Here is a 22,255-nt window from a genome sequence, read left to right as displayed (position 1 = left end):
CACTGTCCACGGCTCAACACAATTGCTTATCATTCTGCAACCCTCAGGAGCTCTGAAATATTTAAAGCCAGAAATGGTCAACATGCAAATGACAAAGGACTTCTGTATTGGCTTTTACAGGCTCTATTATCCGTGAAACAGGAAAAAGAGATCCAGATGAAAATGATAGTGACCAGAGGCGAATCCGTCCTTCAGAGCACCTGCCCAGAGGGCATGGCTGCTATTCAGCAGCAGCTGCAGAGTGTGAAGGATATGTGGGTTTCCCTTCTGTCTGCAGGGATCCGTTGTAAAAGGTGAGAGAAACTAAAGCCTACTACTGGGAGGCCATTACACAGGATCGATATAACCGGTCAGTAACAGACTGTCCCTGGGGCTGGTTCGTTCTCTCTCTCTCCCTCCCTCCCTCCCTCCCTCCCTCCCTTTTCTTTTTCTTATTAGAACAAAAGAAACTGGCAGATACATTGTTGCATTTAGGTTGACCTGCAATATTATGCCTTGTTTCATATAACTACATGCTTAGCTTATTGTTTTCACTGTTTAAAAAATCAAAACAGAAATAAACATTTCATCATGGAAAGCTATATTAGTTAAAACCAAGTAGTTTCCTTGGGAGGTAACCCCAGGAAATACCAGTAAGGGATGGGAAAGAGAGATGAGGAAGGGAAGGCAGCCAATAAAGGACATGTAATCAAACCAGTTACGACAGTGGGCAGCTGAAGCTGAAGCCTGCTGGGCAGTGCTGGGAGCCAGTGCGGAACATGTGTTTCGGAGTTGCCCTGCCCCTGAGTAGAGCAGCTGGAGAATTTGTAAATAAACTCCCAGTGAGTCAGGAAGGCAGTTTGGGGCTGCCCCTGGGGGGCCCCAATCCCTGGCACTTCTTGCTATACTACACTGAAGCTGAGAGGGCACCCGGGGCCAGAGAATGTCCTCAGGCCGAGAGGGTATGAGGCTGGCAATCGGAAGTCCAGTTGGCAGTGGCTGAAGTGGCGTGGTGCAAGGGTACACATGGATGGAGCAGAGTGTCTGCCACAAAATCACCCAAAGTATGGCAGTAAAATTAGGCACAAGTCATCAGTGGAGTTAAAAATGCAACCTCTGTATTGAGAGCAGGAAGCACTTAATTTATCTGTAAGAGAAATACTCAGGTTTTAATAATTAGATCAATTCAGAATATGTCGCCCTATTTTTCCATTGTAATTCTCTGGTTTCCAATCTCATGCAAGACAGTTACCCTAGTTGTTCTTGCTTGCGTCCTCCTTCCTTCTTGTATTGATGTCTTTTTTCCTCTCCTCTAAAAGTTCTGCCCATGTTGGTGGACTTAAATATTGATTCTCTCCTTGACCAGAATCTTGCTCGGCTCCATAAAAACCTCACTCAGGGGCTCTCTTCCGTGTTTGCCCTCAAGCCCGTCCCAGTGTCTCCTGTGACCTGGTTACTGACTCCAGGTTTCATATCCAGCCCCACTTTTCTGCCTGTTGGCCTGGGCTAAGCTGTGCCTGGCTTCCTGAGGCCATACTTGCCAGGGACCCAGATTGATAAGCCCTGGCCACGCAGCCCAACCCAGCCTACCCCATCCTGGTCTGGGTGGGCTTCCTGGGGGTGGAGTGGACAGAGCAGCCTGATGGATAGGATTGGCCTGAGGAGGCTTCTCACTGTGGACTGCTGTCCTTTCATCTACCTTTCAGTCATCTCGAAGGAGCCCTTTCTAAGTGGACGAGTTACCAGGATGATGTCCGACAGTTTTCCAATTGGATGGACAGTGTGGAAGCCAGCTTAAATGAGTCCGAAAGGCCGTCTGCGGAGCTGCGGGAGAAAACAGCCGCTCTTGGAAAAGCCAAGGTGAGAGCGGGATTTCAGATTGCAGTTGTTGTCCAGCGGGTTCCTTCAGATGCCACAGGCATGAGAAAATGTGGTTACCTGTATAAGACAGGGTTCTACACAGAAGAAAACTGTTCGGGACTTGTATCGTAATTTGGAATGGCTTCTGAAACTGGACTTTGCTTTGTGCCTGTTTTATTAGTGAGTGAAAATGTTCTCTTCTAGGAAAACCTCAATGATCCATCTTTTATGGTACAGACCATTTAAAATTTGGCAACTTGTAATATCTTTTAATATCTTCACCCTGCTCATCATTAGGAAGTAAAAATGCTTTCTTCTTATTATGTTCTTTTGTATTTCTACTTGTCTGCATTTTTCATGATGCTCATATTAATACAATACTACATGTAAAGATTTTTAATTGGATAGATAGATGATAGCTAGCTAGCTAGCTAGCTAGATAGATAGATAGATGACAGATATAGGGGGATGTGTTTGTAAATCTTTTTTATTGATAGTATTCCAACATTAAAATACACACACATACACATACTCTCACACACACATACACACACACACACACACACACACACACACAAATTCCTAACTCCTACCTTGGCTCCTGTCTCCATCTACTGTTATCATTATGTAAAGGTGAATGTCATATAAAGGTAAATGTCATATAAAGGTGAATGTCTCACTTCCTTGCTTACGAGCCCCATTGACTTTCCCTTGTCTGCAGTATCATACCAATCTCCCCCACTGCATTTGGAAGAATTTTAATAATCTCTTTGGCCATCCGCATTTCCTTCACCTTCCCACCTTCTTCCCACCCATGCTCTAGCCTTACTGAATTTCTCACTATTTCCTGAATGTGCCAGAATCTTTTAAAATCCTATGAGTTTGCAGAATCTCTTACATTTTCACTGAAGGCCCTCCCTCAGCCTCTGCTCCTGGCAACCTAGGAATTAATTCAGAAGTCATTTTTGCTATGATACCACCACCATGCTAGGCTTAATTACTTCTTCTGTTCTTGTTCATATCTCTTAACTATATAGAATATATGTTTACATATCTCTTTCCCTCAGTGGGTAAGCAGGCTTACTTTTCCTTATATCCTATGTACTTGGCTCTCTGATGCAGAGCAAATGCTGCGTAAAAGTTTTCTGAATGACTAAATGGCCTTGTGTGACCTACGCCAAATCACTTAACATTTCTGGGTCTCATTTATACATCTGAAAATACAGTCGTAATTGTCTGCCTCATAGGATTGTTACAATGATTAATTGCCTAATTAGGTTATTGATCTATTCAGTAAATATTTATTGAGAACTTGGTACATGTAGGCATTGTCCCAGATTCCAGGTGAATAAAACAGACAAGTGTTGTGTGTTGGTAGGAACACATATGCTCATCAGTAAATGCCTGAGTAAATCATTTTACAGTTGGCTATAAATCCTATGAAGAAAAAAAGTGGCATGCTGTAATTTGGACAGGGTTCATATAAATGCTTGGGGTCAAGAGGAGGACAGGAAAGGTCTCTCTGGAACAGCAAACATGTGGACTGCACCCTAAGGAATTTAGTGCAGAGAAATTAGTCTCTGCACTGGGAAAAGAGCCATGCAGGTATAATAGTCAGTCCCTCAGGCCCTGAAGAGGGAGGGAACTAAGAGAAAGGCTGTGTATTGCTGGAGCAAGAATAAACGGGGGAGGGTGCTTCTAGAAGTGAGTTGGCAGAGGTGTCAGGGCCCAGATCATGCATTGCCATGTCTGCTAGCCTGAGGGTTTTCCCTTTGATCCTGACAGTACTGGGATGACGATATTTTAAGCTAGGGAATGACATGATTCCATTTATAATCTTAGAACCTTTTATCACTCAGGCTGCTATGTGGACTATGGAAAAAGGGACGGGGCAAACTTAGTGTCAGGGACTCTGTCTCGCAGGATATTACAGAAGCCTAAAAAAATAAATAAATAAAGAAGAAAAAAGAAAATGAAAGCAGCATGGGCCAGTGAGTTTACCGGAGATATTAGGACAAATGCCAGGATACAGTGAGGAGATAGAACTGACAGGATTTCATCATGGATGGGATGACAGAGAGTGGGGAGAAAGGGTGACTTTCAGTGTTCTAAACTGATCATTTGGCTGGGACATGGTGGCATTTTCTGTTTGAAAAAAGACTGAAGGGGAAGGGCATTCGGTGGGGGCTGGGGGAGAATGGGAATGGAGTGGAGATTTGGCGGCAAATTGTGTTTGAAATATCCAAGTCGATTAAAATGATTATCTCCGAGAAAGTTCTGGGCCAGATATCAAATACACACACACACACACACACACACACACACACACACACACACACACATCTATAAAGAGAGATGGATGGATCTATCTACAAATAGATAATCTGAGATCACTTGTCAACTATACAGTTAGAGAAAATATCTTAATATCAGTATCATTGCTATGACAGTGTATGTGTTAACTCCTTTATTATCTTTTAAAATGTTCTCTAGTTATTAAATGAAGAAGTGCTGAGTCACAGCAGCTTGCTGGAGACCATTGAAATGAAGGGGGCTGGCATGACGGAACACTATGTTACCCAGTTAGAATTCCAGGATCTACAGGAACGATACAGAGCAATCCAGGAGAGGGCCAAGGTATGGTGAACCGTGTTCTGTGCAGACTCACTGAAATGGGAGTGTTTGGAGCTGTGCTTGTTTAAAGACTCATTTCTTTGGGGATATAAATTTTCACAAAAAATATTTTCACAGATGTATGAAAACAGAACAAAATGATATAGCAGATAGCAAGTAGCACAATGAATTTTAATACTTTAAATATACTGCTGGCGAAACCAAACAAAAACCTTCAAATAATGTCAGCACATTAAAATTACTAAAGGAAAATGTTTCTCAATTAAAAATACATAGAAATTTACCAATGTAAGAAAAATTTTGGACAGCTTCATAATGAAGACGCACAAATGCCTTAATATTTCTGGTACTGATTGTTCTCTAAGGCAGAAAATCGTCATCAATAATATCATTCTTCAGTTAGGCCTCACAAAGAAAATAAAAGTAACTTTTCAAAGCACATCCTACTTTATTAGACAAAGTACATGGAAAAATAAATCTATAATGAGTTCAAATCATGATGTACGGCGCCATGTAAGGATTTAACTTTATAAACAACAGTACATTTTTATGACACGTAAATTTAGTTCATTTTTTTGGTATGTCAATGTTACATTTCCTAAGAAATTCAGAGATTGGGAAGTTAATTCCACAAAGTGATCTGTAAAACTTCTTTAAATCCTTATATTATGTTTTTATATTTTTACAAGTATCCTGAAGCTTCATTCTTCTAGGAAACTGTTCATATTCCAATGATTTAATAATCATGCTTTTCTAAAATCTCAAAAGTGAATTCTTACAGTGTGTTGAAACTGCATGTAGTAATGCATTCCCACTTTCATCATCTTAAATGCTCATAATAGGATGCAGTAACAAAGTCTGAAAAACTAGTTCGCCTGCACCAAGAGTATCAGAGAGACCTAAAGGCATTTGAAGTTTGGCTGGGGCAAGAACAAGAAAAGCTTGAACGATATTCAGTTCTTGAAGGTGATATCCATACTCATGAAACAACATTGCGGGATCTTCAGGTAAATTTTATTTTATATTAAAACAAAGGAGTTTTCATTCTAAATATGGAATTATTCTTTTAAGCGAAGGGAAGTTAACATGACCTTGAATCCTATCACTAGTTGGCACGCATTAAATGAAACCCTAGTAAGGTCTGATCTAGAGTGTTCTGGGACCTCTTTAGTATATGCTAGTTGAAATCATTTGGTAGGTAATTTAGATTCAGCAGGACTGGGACTTGTGGAATTTGTTCCGCTTCTACGGTGGCCTCTGACAGGAATGGCTAGTGGTCTAATTTATGGTGTTGACTGCCCCCTGCCTGTTGCTCCTTAAATGACTCACTTAGATATGGGACATGGCAGCAGGAGTCAATAGAATGTGACACTCCGTAAAATTACACTAGTGGCACCATTTTGGGCCATCTGGCTTCGACCAAAACCTCCACATTGCTGAGTACATAGGTCCAGGTTCAGGGTCCTAGAAGCAGGAATTAGAGGAGCTAGAAAAAGTGCTGGTGCTCAACAGATAAGCAGGCCGTGATTGAGACAAGATGGCAGACCCCGTGGGGAAAGGGGTTCTAACTCAATTACTTATTTACTCATTCAGCATTTGTTGACTACCTAATACAGTGCAGACACTGCAGGTAAAGAAGATTAAAGCATTATTCCTGCCCTCAAGGAATTTGCATTCTAGTGAGAATAGTAGACCCATTGGTAGATCATTATAAACAATATGATAAGGACAATAATAGACTAATACAAAGGATCTTATGGGAGCATCAGAGAGGCCCTTAGTTTTTCTGAGTGAAATAGGCAGGGGTCAGGAAGTGCCCCAAGAAGGGACGGCCAAGTGTACACAGTGGGGAATGGAGAAAGACCAATGAGACAACTCCATGGCCCATCAGCAATGTGCTGGAACTTACTGACGTGCTGTCAGCCCTCATTAGAATTGGTTTAGGATTAGGCAAGATGCACCTACAGCTTTGACAAGGTAGAAAAAGCAGGGACTAAGATGGTTATAAAATTTCTGGCTATTGTCTCAGAGACTGTTGTATAATGGCAGGAGTATACGTTGAGTTTAGGAAGTTTGGACTCGGATTCTTCGTGGGACCTGACATTAGGTGACTTCAGGCAAGAGAGAACCTCTCTGATTCAGTTTTCTCCTTAGAGTTGTTTATAAGAAAGGGTTAAATGAGATGGGGAAAAAATGTTACTTAAGTGATGGTCCATTCATGAAATAAATATAGAGTAGAAGTTAGAAGGGACATAACTTCATTAGCTTATTTAAGGATCGCATCCATTCTTTTTTAAAAATAGTAGGATACTCTGGCCCACCAGATTTAGCTATCGTAGTCTATTTTCATAGAGTTGACTTTGTTTTTGCTAAATCACCCCTCTCAGCCCTTCACTCCAGACGCTCTTGGCAAGCAAATGCCGAGCTCTCTAGGCTTCTGTGTGGGAGCCGGGCCAACACATTACTTGTCCTAGCAGATGTTTCTCTTGTTCCGGTCAGAAGAAAACGTTCCACTTCAGTCAATAGTCATGTGGTCCAACCCTAACTCCAGCCTCTCACTTCGCCATGCGTTAATTCTTACAGTCTCATTTTGAGTCATCACAAATGTTCAAAGGAGATGACAATGGAGGAAAAAGGTGGTAAAAAATCGTGGTGTGTCGATTCAGAATCCTGGTGTCCTACAACACGCTGAGTGGGGTGGGGATCGCCCAGCAGTGTGGACCACATTCACAAATGATTTGTGTAAACTGAAGGCCTAATTTAGGTCATTGAACATACAGATTTTTAAAATACTGGACCATTTTTCCCTTCAGAATGAAAAGTTGAAATGTGGGTCATAAAAGAATTTATATAATACAGTGATGATTTGTATAATAGAGGTAATAGTTACAAAATATAGAAAGGGGCACATATTGGGAAGATTAATAAAGTAGGGCAAAGGTCAGTACACAACCGCCCAGAGCCTCATGCCTGTATTTTAAATAGTTTATTGGAACACAGCCACACCCATTATGTACCATCTGTGGCTACTTCAAGCTACAATGACCAAGTTAAGTACTTGCAGCAAAGACAGCATGGCCCACAAAGCTTAAAATATTTACTATCTAGCCCTTTACTGGAAAAGTTTGACAACCCCTGAATTAAAGAAGGAGATTGTACAAAATTAACTCCTAAACATTGTTAATAATTTTGGAATACAAGTTCTGTGCTTGTAGCCATTTTGATGAATATTTGCCATATATATTATTCTTCTCTTCTATTTACAACATGATCACGTTACAGCAAGTGACCTTGAAGTGACTTCATAGCTGAGGAAAAAAATATATCCATTATTTTGAATCATATGAGATTACTAGTTTTGTGGGTAAAAATAGTCAGCTATCCACCATTTCAAATTGTTTGAACTGGTATTAAAGATTTCTTTATAATACTGTATTTTAACTAAATATGTTGGTACTTTTAACACTCTTGGAGGGTTTTGACTTGGTTCCTTTCGATTTTAGTTTATCAGATCAAGTAACTGGATTTATTTAACATAAGAAATACGAATATTTCTTATGTTAAATAAACTGTTTTTAATATTGTTTTGACAATATCTTTAAGGCTATGAGTTTTTCTATGAATTATAGTTTATTCTCTTCAAGACTTTTCATACTAGATTTGTAAGGTAAATCTTTGGGTCTTATGTTTTGGTGGAGGGAAATGTATTTTTACCTCGGAGCATCTGGTTGGCAGGCATGAGAATTCAACCTCCCAGGTTTGTATGCCTTTATTACTCTCTGGCCAACTTTTCTTGGCCATCACATTTCTCAAAGCACAACTTTGGCAGGGTCCCTCCTTAGGAAAAAGAGGCTCCATTGTTTCTTTCTCAACTACACGTGTAGCACTGATCCCATTCAATGTCAAAGCAAGAAGCCTTAGGCTCTTTAAGCAGCGTATGAGCCATAAAAGGCCTAGGTTATTTAAAGAAAAAAAAAATAGCCCTTTAATCACCAGGGTTTTTGCCTATAAGCTGAAAAGTCAAATTTCAGAAACTTTTTCTAAGATTGGGACAAATATTACTATGTGTGTGTTATTTGTGTATGTACGAGTATGCATATGTCTTGATTGTTTTAATAGGAAATATTTGTGACTCTGTCCTGGCTTGGGAAACACTATTCAGTATCAGTACCCGTTGTTTTGCATAAGACAGAATAAAATCATTCTTTTCTAATATGCAGTTTGAGCTGGCACAGTTGGCTTGGGTGAGACATGATAACCTGTGCAGGTGTGAAATATGAATGAGGTATGACAGTCATACCCTTCTCCTGCAGGAGCTGCAGGTACACTGCGCTGAGGGACAGGCCCTGCTGAATTCAGTGCTGCACACCAGAGAGGACGTGATCCCGTCGGGCATCCCCCAGACGGAGGATCGGGCTTTAGAGTCTGTCCGGCAGGACTGGCACGCTTACCAGCAGAGACTGACCGAGACCCGGACTCAATTCAACAATGTGGTCAATAAACTGAGACTGATGGAGCAAAAGTTTCAGCAGGTAGATGAATGGCTAAACACACTGGAGAAGAAAGTGAGTCTCAGGACTGAACGTCAGTCTAACCGGGCAGCCAAGGAGACACAGTTACATCAGATGAAGGTACAACCAGTTCAAATACCTGATCTTGGTAAAAGTCGTAGTTGCCTTGTATAGTTGGTTTCGTTCAAATATTTAGGAACTTTTTCTGTCGAAGGTTTATATTTTGCAAAATCATTTTCTGCTCAAAAAGAAATTTAACATAAATTACAATGGCCCATTCTAACAGCAATTATTAATAGAATCTTAAATTAGTCTTTAATAAAATATAATTTAATGAAATATTTTATATTTTCTTCCCATACCTTATTACCTTGCTTTGTAAAGATACATGAATACTAGTATTGCAATCATTTAAGTCTGTGTTTCTAATTTGAAATTGCTCTAATATCATGCATTGAAATAATATGTGACATTTAGTTGTATTCTAATTTTTATGCAAATTCAATGCACATGATCAAAACAATGCTTAAGCCTTTAGAATTTCTTTTCATTATTCATCTAGTTTAAAATTTATCTAAGTGTAACAAGATATAAAAATTTACGTCATTCTGTTTTAAAAGTTTTGAACTGAAATGTAATATATACAGAAAACTACTCAGGTTCATAAAAAGGGCAGTTTTTATCATGTTATTGTAATACAGTTTTTCATGAAGTTTATATATGACACATTTTAAAAAAATTATATCTCAGAATAAATATATTCTAAACATACTGGAATTACTTGCTGTTAAGACAGTTATATCTATATACAATTATATATATATATTTTTAACTGAAGTGTAATATATATATAGGAAAGTGCCCAAATCAGAAGTGTACAGTTTTTAATCACATTGTTGTAATACAATTTTTTATGAAGGTTAAACATATTTTTCAAACTTATATGTCAGAATAAATATGTTCTAAACTTACAGTGAAATCATTTCCTATTAAGAAGATATGTGTGTGTGTTGTGTCTGTGTGTCTGTGTGTGTGCATAGCATGTTTCCCCAAAAATAAGACCTAACTAGACCATCAGCTCTAATGCATCTTTTGGAGCAAAAATTAACATAAGACCCAGTATTGTATTATATTATATTATATTATATTATATTATATTATATTATATTACATTACATTATATTATATTATATTATAGACCTAGTCTTATGTTAATTGAAATAAGACCGGGTCTTATATTAATTTTTGCTCCAAAAGACGCATTAGAGCTGATGATCTGGCTAGGTTTTATTTTCGGGGAAGTACAGTCTATATATTTGTCTTACTCAAGAATGCCTAAGATTAAACCTTTCCCTGCAATATTTACATCATTTCAGAAGTGGCACGAAGAAATCACCACATACAGAGATGAAGTGGAGGAAGTGGGAGCAAGAGCCCAGGAGATCCTGGATGAGCGTCGCGTGAGCAGCCGGATGGGCTGCCAGGCCACACAGCTGACTTCCAGATACCAGGCCCTCCTTCTCCACGTGCTGGTGAGAGGGCCGGCAGTGCTGGTTACAGCCCCACGAACTTCCCAAGCCAAAATACTCTTCCTTTCATTCACTCCCAGGGAAGATCCATAGTTTTCAAGAAAGGCGATGGCATAGGTCTTTAATTCACTGTTCAATATTGTGTCTTCTTTCAAAGGAACAAATAAAATCCCTGGAGGAAGAGATTCAGAGTCTGGAGGAATCCGAATTATCCCTAAGTTCCTATGCTGATTGGTACAGCTCCACTCATAAAAACTTCAAGAATGTGGCTGCCAAAATTGACAAAGTAGATAAAGTGATGATGGGGAAAAAGATGAGGACGTTGGAGGTAGGCGTGTAAACATCAGACTTGTCTCCCCTGCTTTCTTTCCATTCTCCTGCTAGATGTTGGGAGCACACGGGCTCATCCCTGCCTGGTAGGACTGGTGGCCCTTGGCTCATCATTTCTCTTCAAATACTAAGCTCTAATCTCTTTAAGGCCCAAAGCAGGCTTTCATTTATTGGTGATGTGATATCGTCTGAATGACTTAGACATTGACTGCTCACAAAATTCTTAACTAAATTCCAGTTTAACACTTAAAAATTAAGACAAAAAGTTGTATCTCAAATCCATGGCACTGCGCGTTAAGAGAATTTTAACTCAGATCTTTAGGAACATAGCTGAGGATGAGAGAAACATCAAGTTCTGTCTTAAGTCTCTGATTTGGAAATGATATATTGATCATTGAAGTGAAGGAGAAAAAAAAAAAAAAAGGATCCCTGATTCCTGGCAGGTTAAATCTCTTTATACACTTCAAAAGCATAGGAAATAGGTGGACTTGAAAATGGGGCTTGAAAGCCTTTTCTTTAAAAGGAAAGAAATAAGATTAACTCAGTATTTGCTTCCTACTTACTCTCATTCTCAGGGTTTACTAAAAGACATGGAGAGAGGCCACAGTTTGCTTAAATCAGCCCGGGAGAAAGCAGAGAGGGCCCTTACATACTTGGAAGACGGCGACGCAGAGGCTTTAAGGAAAGAGATCCATGATCACATGGAGCAGTTGAAGGGACTGACCAGCACTGTTCGGAGAGAGCACATGACTCTGGAAAAAGGCCTTCATTTGGCAAAGGAATTCTCAGACAAATATAAAGCACTAACTCAGTGGATAGCAGAATACCGAGAAACCCTACACGTTCCGGAAGAAGCCAAAATGGAATTATATGAGAAAAAAGCTCAGTTATCTAAATACAAGGTAGTTTGTTGTTACTCACTGGCAAATGTATTAATCCCATGGGGACTAAATGGGAGGGAGGTGATTCTTAGTGTGTGTCACCTTTGGTGGGTGCTGGAAAAACGTCAGTAATGTGTCTCTTCTACTGGGCGTGAGTGGTGTAGATTTATTTGGCTACATACACTACCTTGACGTTATATGTCCATCCAGGAATCATGTTTTCCTGATATTCAAATAGTATCCAAAAATGGAGATCTGTTCTCACAGTGCGATCTAGGCACATGAATCCTCCAGATAAATCTTCCTAGCACCAGAACCTCACACCGATAGATGGTTCTCTATTTCATGTAGTCTTCCCTTCATCTTTGGGTACCCAAGGCCTATAAGCTGAGCTATGGTAAATTGAAAATGAGATACCCTAATTGTAAGAAAAGAGGTTCTAATTAGCCAACTGTAGCTAAACATCTTAGAAATTAATTTTTCAAAGAATAAATGGTGCTGTGAATATAGCTAGCTATACATGATATCTAGATGTTCCCTGCTCACATATTTGAAACAGTTATCGAAGATTCTATGTAGAATAATTTGTGTTCTAAATTTGCCCTGAGTGATTAAGTGATAGTCTCCAAGAATTAATTTGTTGGCTTACCTCAGAGCTTTCCCTGTTGGAAGCTGTTGGAAGCTTTTTCCTTCTCCAGCTAATATGTCTATTCCCATCTATGCCTTTTCTACCAAGTCTGACAGCATGTCTTTGCAAGTACCATGTAAGAATTACAACCGTTTCTTTTTTGTTTGTTTTTTCCACTCACTCCTTGATATATTTAAATAGTGCTGTGAGCCTGTACAGCTGGCTCACAGTCCTGTGGCAGCTGGAATGAATTTCCCTAACTTCACATGCACGTCATGCTGCCGTTAACTTCAGGAACTCAGCATAAAAAGATAGTGCCCCACTCCCTTTATCTTGTGCTATTTTTTTTTCTCTGCTGAAAGAAATAAGGTGGAAGCCAAACTATGTTGAATTTAGCCAAATGAAATTATTTTCCATACTTTCCTCTCCACATATGAAGGAATGCTGGGTGTGTTCCTCTGTATTTCAGAACCATATTTGCCATAAAACATCATTCTCTCTTTAATGTTTTACATTTGTTGATTTATAAAATGTATGTCAAATCTTTATTTGAAGAAGATGACCTCACCTGTGCCACAGGCACATGTACATATTCAGGTTGGTCACACAGCTGAGCTGGCTCTCTGTTTTTCTTTGTAATTCAAGTCACTTCAACAAATGGTGCTGTCCCATGAGCCATCAGTAAAATCGGTGCGAGAGAAAGGTGAGGCTCTTCTGGACCTGGTACAGGACGCTACTTTAAAGGACAAAATAGATAAGCTTCAGAGTGACTATCAGGAACTCTGCACTGCGGGAAAGGTAAGCACATAGCAGAAATTTGACAAAAATGTATTTATTTGCCCCAAAGGGGATTCTGACTCCTCTTTCTCTGTGAGAAAAATTCAAGGGCTGGACTGGGTCAGTAATTTTCCTTCTTGTCAGGTAGGCATTTTAAATGGCATGATGACTCTTTTCTGTTTCTTTTTTTGTTTGTTTGTTTTTCTCTGCTCTTAGTAATTTTCTGATATATGTAACTCTGCCTACCCTAGGGTTGCCCTGGGTTTCTAAAAAAGATAAAACAGTTTTGAGTAAATGTGTGGCTTGAAATCACCTCTAACGGGCACCTGGCTTCACAGGAACACGTGTGTAGTCTGGAGGGGAAAGTCAAGGACCATGAAGATTACAACAGTGAGCTCCAAGAAGTAGAAAAGTGGCTTCTGCAGATGTCAGGCAGGCTCGTGACGCCCGACCTCATGGAGGCGAGCAGCCTAGAGACAATCACCCAGCAACTGGCCCATCACAAGGTACACCTGGTCTCTAAAGAGCAGCAGCATACAGATAGCTTTAACACGGGCCATGCCTGTGAGTGTGCACGCGTGCATGTGTATGCGTGTTTGTGCGCACATGTGAGTGTGTTGTGCGTGTTTGTGCGCACATGTGAGTGTATGTGTGTGTGTGTGTGTGTGTGTGTATGCATGCGCAGCTCTGGATTATAATGACTATGCAAGTGTTCAGCTCTGAGTCCTGATGCTGTCTTACAACAATTGAATTCAAGAGTTAAGTGAATCCACCATAGCTGAATCCTGGCATTCAACTGTGAACACACTGTAGCATTTTTTCCCAGCCAGCAGGTTTTTCGTTTATTGCAGAATTTAATCTTTATGGAGTAACTTAGCAAAGAAAGAGATTGTCTTTAATATAGAAAAAGTGCAGCCCAAGACAGGATACAGGAATAGTGATCAGAAAGTCTGGACTGCAGCCAGAGTCTCTCCTTCCTACCTGGGGAAACTTAACCTTTCCGAGCCTCCTCCTTTTTCTCCTCTGTGAAGGGTGGAAATGATACCAACCCCACCACACACTGTAGCTGTTGTGGTCATCGCAGGAGACGTCTGTCAGTAGTTTGTAAACTACAGGTGACAGTACTGATGTGAGATGTTCTTATCTTTATTAATATGTCTTATTAGTAATTATATATGCCAGATGACAGATGTCATATATGGTCATGATTTTATGCAGCAATTGTGGTGACCTTTTAGAAAACTGAATTTTAGTCATGATGTGCTTAATATCTAGTAATATGTCAGGAAAGCCAGGGAACCTCTCTGGGCTTCAGGATTCCCATCTGTAGGAGAATTTTATTCATCAAATATGAATAGCAGAGTAACTACATGATATAGTCTATTAGACACCTGAGGAAATACCCTCAATAGCCTCATGATGTAGTGATTCTATTCCAATTTGAAGACAAAGTGGTTCTTTTCCATAATGTGCATATAATAACCTGTAACCCAGCACCATTGGAGAAAGTGTTGGACCCAGGGCTGCTGAGGGACCACCAGGTTTCCTTAGATATACTGATGTGTTAACCCTGGAAACCTTTGTAGGAATGTGTCACTTATCATTAGAAAAATTCAAGGGCTGGTCTGGGTCAGTAATTTTCCTTCTTGTCAGGTAGGCAGTCCTTCTTATCACACAGCAGTAAGGAAATGAAAATCGGATTTGAAAAAATTAGTTCCTCCTGTCTAAGTGACCGTTGATAATCCTCGCTAGAGAACACATGTGGGGATAGTGGTATGGATGATGTCAGGCAGAGTGAGGGCCAAAGCCTGAGGGCTCTGCCTTTAGTTGTATGACCTTGATTGTATTACATAACCTGTCTGTGCTTCAGTTTCCTCACCTGTAAAACAATGATAATAATACACATTTTTTCAGGATTTATACCGTGGGTGCCATAAAATGTATACAGATTTTAAGAGATGTTATCTATGCTCAGACAGTCGTTCGCTGTCATTAGAAGTGTCTGGATGCTGATGGTAACCACTTTGAGCACCTCTTGTAATTGCAGAAGTCAGACATGACTTGTATTCATTTTTATTGTCGGTATATATTGAGCATTACAACTAATACAGATTTTTCCTTTCTTAAAATGTATACATGTTTTTGACACCCTCTATATATAGCTCCTGGACTACCGCAGTTACTTAATAAATGGCAAATGTTATTTTTGTTAATATAAATATTATTAAATGTAAATTAGATATTATATAAATTAATAATCAGATGTTAGATTATCACATAAATCAGACATTGTATTATTAGATAGATTTGATACTAATAAATTAGATTAACTAGTAATTAGATTATTTTAGATCTAAATTATACCAAAATTATAATTTATAGAGCTGAAAAATATATGAACATCCTTTTTCTGATAATAATGTCATGGAGCAGATATCTCTCTAACTGAGATCAGCCATGAAGTCACTCTCGTCTTAAAGGTTGCTTCATCAGCCCTGCGTAACTTAATTTATTAAACTCATTAACTTCCTGTTGGAGTATCCCTGAATACATGCATTTTTGTTTTCTCATTTGCTATATGATAACCAAGACAAACTGCAAAACTCTTTCAAAAACATCATTAAACAGTTAAAGTATTCATGTTAATATTTCTGTTTGGTAAACAGGATATTTAAACACTGAAAATGAAAATGGAATTATGAGAACTCTGTGTGTGTTTCATTTTTGTAGGCAATGATGGAAGAAATTGCTGGTTTTGAAGACCGTTTGAACAACCTTAAAATTAAAGGCGACAATTTGATCAGCCAATGCGTAGAACACCTCCAAGGAAAACTTAAACAAAATGTTTACACGCATCTGCAGGGCACGAAGGATAGTTACTCAGCCATCTGCAGTACAGCTCAGAGGGTGAGTGACACTGGGACATTCTAGAATGATGGTGAATTAAGGAGAACAGCTGTGCAATCTAGAGGGATTTAAAATAGTTTTGACACTTCAGTCTTTGGGATAGTTTTGGTGTCTGTCCAGGCAGGAAATAACATAGATTTCGGTCTCTGTGTGAACACAGAACTAAGATGTCAGACATTTGACTGATGTGACAAAATGGTGAATTTTCAGACATTCTGTTTTACCCAATCACTTTATTCCATGATTGATTATAAAATCTTTTAAAAATTTTGTTTGTTTTTATTTGCACACCATTATTGCTTCTTTCTAATTTGCCATTTATTCTATAACACCAAAATAAGTTTATTCTGTGATGTTCACAACAATTATTTTCTTTTTAACTCTATGCAGCCTGTGTTCTACTCTAATTTAATATTTTTATGTCTCCATATGGAAATTGAGAAAAGGAATAAGTACCAATTTTGAGTTGTACTTTAATGGGTTTATTTCTATTAAAATGGAATCCTTAATGTTATAAAAATAAGTCTAAAATGGGTAAGAATCATGCTTTTAACAAAAATTAAGTACAGTTAGTGAATTGCTTCTTACTATTCTAGAACTTTTAAATGGCACTGCAAAATGTTCATGATTTTTGTTACTGGGCTGGCCGGTGAGAACTGGAGAGCCTGGTCTGTGTTCATCATGATAATAAATAAGTAAAAAATTGCTGGGTGACATTAGTTGACTCCCTAGACTTGGAAATTTACTTTCAAAATGTTAGTGGAAAAGAGGAACAAAGTAATCTAACAAATAATTGTAGATGATGACAAAGAAGGAAAGGGAGTGAGTCAAGGAAAAAAAGTGGCGTGGAGCTTTCTGGTGAGGTCATTTGTTCACTCATTCAATAGAGGCTTATGGGATACTGACTTTGTAGTGGGTGTTTTCTCTGCATTAAGGATACAATATACACTTTTTAAGAAACATTGGTAAATGTTTAAAAGACAAATATTTAAAAATAAAATTTTAAGAGCAGCTCAAACTCTAAGAATAGAGTCAGACCTCATAATAAAAATTTGCAAAAATGATAAAGAGAACAAAATACTTTCTTTGTTTTTGCTTGTAATAATAATAGATAAGGGCTAGTCCCAATATCAGATGAAAATGATTAATTTAATAGATGACACAGAAAAGCAGAATTCAATTATTACTTTTCTTATCTCAATAATGAAAGAAAAGCCAATCTGATTTCATAGCTTTCTTTTTATCTTTTTTTTTTAATGGAATAATTTGCTCAGGAAACATCGTAGGTATGTTTCAAAGAAATACATAGTAGTTTCTCAATCCATCTTTATTGGTATAATGAAAATTGGTTGGCTGATTAAAGATTGGTTAATTGGATAGACATATTGGAAAATGTTTGAAATATTATTGTCCTGGAACATAGCCTCTAAGATGAAATGAGGGCATTGAATTCTCACCTCTGCTATTTTATAATTTGCTTATAATTTGAACCATTCCTAAAGCAGAAGCATTTCAGTTAGAGAAATATTGGTTATCTTTTCATGAGATGGCATTTTATTTTTACTTTTATAGTTTTCAGCTTAAACAAAAAGTACAATATTTATACCATAATGGGGAAACTGCAAAAACTCTGATTTGTATTTGATTTACTTCAATAATTGTATGTATTCTAACATTCTTCTCCAGTGACACTAACCCTGCCCACATCTCTTTCCCTAACCAGGATATTACATTGTAATGTGTGGGTTGAGAAGTTATAAACTGGGGATGGCAGTTGTGTTTTGCAATGTTTTGGAACATATGCAAACTCTGTAGACATGTGTATGGTGTTCGGGAGCCCTGGGGGAAAGATCCATTTGAGTGGACATGTGGACGTGTTTCTTTGATCCGAGTGATGTTTATCTAGATATAAAACAGCTCTCACAACTGCAGTGTGATTGTGTTGTTTCAGGTGTACCAGAGTTTGGAACATGAACTTCAGAGGCATGTTAGTCGACAAGACACTCTGCAGCAGTGCCAGGCCTGGCTTTCCACGGTCCAACCGGATTTAAATCCAAGCCCACATCCACCTCTTAGCAGGGCAGAAGCCGTTAAGCAGGTGGTAGACTCTGGAAAGTTTATGTTATGTGATTCATTCAGACATGCAATGAAAACGTATTAAGTACCTATCATATGCCAACTGTGCTGGCTGCGGGGCTTACCTCATTTGATTGTGCTTCCCTGTATTGTGCTTTGCAGCTATTGCAGGTTTTTTTCCCCGCAAATTGAAGGTTTGGGGCAACCACCAGCAAAAAGAGTGTGACCCACTGAAGGCTAAGATGATGATGAGCCTATTTTAGTAATGTTTTTAATGAAGGTATATACCTTGTTTTTTAGACACAATGCTATCATAGTACACTTAATTGACTACAATATCGTGTAAACATAGCTTTATATGCACTGAGAAAGCAAAAAAATTGTGAGACTTGCTTTATTGAGATACTCACCTTACCCGACCCACGATACCCCCGAGGTATGCCTGCATGAATAAGGTCTGAGCTTGAAGCTTGTGGTTGGCTTGTTTGGATATGTGACTAGAGAATTCCACTACTGACATCCTGACAACTTCAGGTGGTGTCAGACTGGGGTCAGGCTTTGATAGGCTGCAGTTGCAATTTGGTCATGGACCCAGGATGCATTGTGTGTCCCCAGTACCTCCCACTGGGTTAACAATAAATATATTATAATATGTTCCCCACTACCAGAAGAAAATGTCACCCTGATTTGATTCCATTAAGAGTGCCAAATATTTTTATAAGGCACAGCATGAGAATCTGGGGGAGTGGGAAACAGTCCTGTCAGATTTACCCTTGAAATTGATTTTAGCAAAGATCTTTTGCAACTGTTTTGTCACCGACAATCTGTAAGTTGTTCCCAATGCTTTTGGAATCAGATCAACTGTATAAATCTTAAATTGTTATTCTTGTTAAATATATTTATAAGATAAAAAGAAAAATCTGATATCTTATGCTCTTCTCATTTCCCAAAGCTGTTTGGGCTTTCTCTGGGTCACAGGTACATAATGCGGTGCTTTGGCAAACTCAGACCTTATTGATACAGGATTACTTCTGAGATATCATAGATTTCGTAAAGTAGACATGGCAATAGAGCAAGCCCCACAAATATTTTGGTTTCTCAGTTCATATAAAATTTTTGTTTACACTATACTATATTAAGTGAGCCATAGTATTATATCTTTAAAAAATGTGTATACCTTAATTATAAAATACTTTATTGCTAAAATATGCTAACCATCATCTCAGCCTGGTTAATGACTAGTGATAACTGATACTGACTGGAAGTGAAATACCAGTCAGTTTGCACACTGAATACAAATGTAGGTGCTACTTTTGACTCAATGGGAAATTGGTCTGTATTTATTCCATCTACACAAGCAGTGTGTAGCAATCCATACAGTTCTGAGGAAAAGATACTAAGGTAGGAGTGAAAAAATTAGTCTTCCTATTGACCATGATTTTGGAAAATCACCTAATATATCTGTAGATGAACTTTATCCTATACAACTTGCAGCAATACCACCTTCCCAAAACCACTTCTCACCACCTCCACCATCCACCACCCTCCATTAGGCAAGCAGCACTGCTCCTCTGATTCCTGCAGTAGCCTCACAACTGGTCACCTGTTTCCATCACAGCCTGTCCCTCTCATAAGAATATAAGCTCCATGGAAACAAAGGTTTTATTTTGTGTATGGCTTTATGCCCCGTATCTAAAACAGGGCCTACATATCTATCTTCAAAGAAGCATGTTTGCTGAGTTTCTGTGTGTAGATTACAGATGTACCCAGAGAAGCCTTTTTTGGACAATGGAGAGGGACGAGCACTATGCCCTTTCTGCAGAGAAAAGGAGCCTGGCCATCTGCATTTTTGCCAAACTCCAATGAAGCCTACAAATGCACAATGACCTTTACCTTCATGTCTCCAGAATATGTAAAAACATGCTAAGAAGTAGCCAGAGTAGGTTAAAGATTCTTTCTCTGAAATGGAGAACAAGTTACAATGTGAACATTCAATCAGGAAAAACCGTAGAAGTTTCTTGGGTGTTTCCCTTTCCCAGACCATATGTATAGACTTCTTTCATTACAATGAGAAGCAACTGGTGGACAAATGGAGACAGTGCTGGTATGTTTTTAATTCTTCCTGCCAGTCACTAATATATGTCATTTGTGAGGGTTGTAAATACTGAACATAGCAAGACTATTTTTGAAATGTCAACAAAATATTATAAATGGTACAAAGATTTGCTGTCTAAATATAGCTTGCATCTGTTTCACTCTGACAAATGTTTTTCCTTTTTCAGGTCAAACACTTCAGAGCTTTGCAGGAGCAAGCAAGGACCTACTTAGATCTCCTTTGCTCCATGTGTGACTTGTCAAACTCTTCAGTGAAAACCACAGCAAAAGACATTCAACAAACAGAGCAAATGGTAAAAAAAAAAAAAAAAAAAATCTAATACAACATTGGATTTGTCTGTTTTATTATATTATCTTGCTTGAATGTTAGATGTGAAAGAAAATCTCTCTTCTTGGATTTTTCTTACTGTAATGCTCCTACAGCCATTATAATAAATAGCTATTTGAATTTCAATGAAGTCACAGAAAAATAAGTACACTCTGATACTGACACCATTGAGTTAGAACTGAAACATGTAATCGCATTGATCTGCTCGTCCTTAGTGCCCCTTTCCTCTTTTGTTTTTAATTACCATTTTCTCTTCCTCTCCCTATTTTTCTCCTTATTTTGGGGTTTTTCTTCCCTCCTTTTTCATCTTTTTCTTTAGGTAATTCTTAATATGAAAGGGATTCCTGATCCTTGATTTATGTTAGGGATGGCAAAGAGCATGCCATCCCTCATGACCCGTCTAATCCCTTGGCAGTGGCTGAGCGTGGTGTTCAGGATTCTGAAGCTGTCTCTGGGCTCAGTGGAAAAAGTGTGATGAGTCTGCAGTACCTACGCACTGCAGACAGATGGCAGCATAGGGTGACGTGTTTGCCACAGCTACCTTGCACTCTAATGCAAAGCATTTGGGTTCACAATTTAAACATAAGACTTGGTTTTGGTGTTTAATTAATTTAATATCCACAAAATAGTTAAATAATCTAAAGAAAAAACTGGTGAAGAATTAAAATAAGTTAATGTAGATATTAAATAATAAAAATGTAGTTTTTTTCACTTTTACGTTATCAAAGCAAATATCTTTAAATCTTTATGAAAAATGACATAATTCATTTATTTACAGATGTGATTTATTGAAATAAATTACATGGTTTCAAAAACCAGTGAAGTATGTCTAAAAATATATCCAACACATTAAAAACTTGGTGTTTTATTAGGCCTATCAACAAATGTACAGTAAAGAGCAATACAAGTCTTTCCTAGTTAACGGAAGACCAAATTCAGGAGTCACTCAAACAGATATGTTTACTGAAATGCCCAATGTGAAAAACCATTAGGGCAGTTTTTGACCTAATAAATTGTTACAAACTTCTTAGAGCGTCACAATACTGATTGAAATCATATGGCATGTCCTAGACATTTAAAGTCTGTAGAAAACATGAATATAAAAGGAAAATCTGCTTTTCCTTGAAGCAAATAAGGAATTCTTTCTGTATTTGTCACAGTGTGTGTGTGTGTGTGTGTGTGTGTGTGCGTGTGTGCACACGTGTGTGCACAAGCTTGCATGTGTGTTGGCCTGTGTACGTGGACAGGCTGAAGAACTGCATCTCTCATCCATTGGACATAAATGTTTCTATCTATTGCTGCTAACTTTGCCTCTGTGTTTTCTCAAGATTGAACAAAGGCTTGCCCACGCACAGACCTTAACTCAGGGCTGGGAAGAGATCAAGCACATGAAGGCTGAGCTCTGGATTTACCTCCAGGACGCCGATCAGCAACTGCAGAATCTGAAGAGGAGGCACTCAGAACTGGAGCTCAATATTGCACAGAACATGCTTTCCCAAGTTAAGGTAGGAATTAATGGGTCTCCAGGTGAGACAAAGAAGACCAAGATGGGCGTGCGTCAGTCCATCCTTAAACATCAGTACAGCTATTTAAGGAGTAAGATAGATTCAGAACCATCTTTCTTTGGTGCCAGGAAAGGACAGATCTGAAAGGAAATATTCAGAGATTTTGGGGGGAACTCCAATTGGCCAGTTGTATGA

The 22,255-nt window shown here is 38.5% G+C and overlaps 1 protein-coding gene across 1 annotated transcript in view; it reads left to right on the top strand.

The window, feature by feature from the left end:
* Positions 1–22,255, top strand: part of SYNE1 (spectrin repeat containing nuclear envelope protein 1) — a 390,131-nt gene that overhangs the window by 216,965 nt on the left and 150,911 nt on the right. The window contains exons 63-76 of the mRNA XM_074333963.1: positions 121–293; positions 1,686–1,839; positions 4,333–4,476; positions 5,316–5,480; positions 8,787–9,104; positions 10,361–10,516; positions 10,671–10,841; positions 11,419–11,745; positions 12,998–13,150; positions 13,468–13,635; positions 15,860–16,036; positions 17,988–18,134; positions 20,395–20,520; positions 21,884–22,060. Of these exons, the coding sequence (XP_074190064.1) occupies positions 121–293; positions 1,686–1,839; positions 4,333–4,476; positions 5,316–5,480; positions 8,787–9,104; positions 10,361–10,516; positions 10,671–10,841; positions 11,419–11,745; positions 12,998–13,150; positions 13,468–13,635; positions 15,860–16,036; positions 17,988–18,134; positions 20,395–20,520; positions 21,884–22,060 (2,556 nt within the window). The remainder of the gene's footprint in view (positions 1–120; positions 294–1,685; positions 1,840–4,332; positions 4,477–5,315; positions 5,481–8,786; positions 9,105–10,360; positions 10,517–10,670; positions 10,842–11,418; positions 11,746–12,997; positions 13,151–13,467; positions 13,636–15,859; positions 16,037–17,987; positions 18,135–20,394; positions 20,521–21,883; positions 22,061–22,255) is intronic.

This window comes from Rhinolophus sinicus, linkage group LG05, assembly GCF_036562045.2.
Source record: "Rhinolophus sinicus isolate RSC01 linkage group LG05, ASM3656204v1, whole genome shotgun sequence".
NCBI lineage: Eukaryota > Metazoa > Chordata > Mammalia > Chiroptera > Rhinolophidae > Rhinolophus > Rhinolophus sinicus.
Note: the sequence above shows the minus strand (reverse complement) of the source record. Positions and strands in the feature narration are given on the sequence as shown.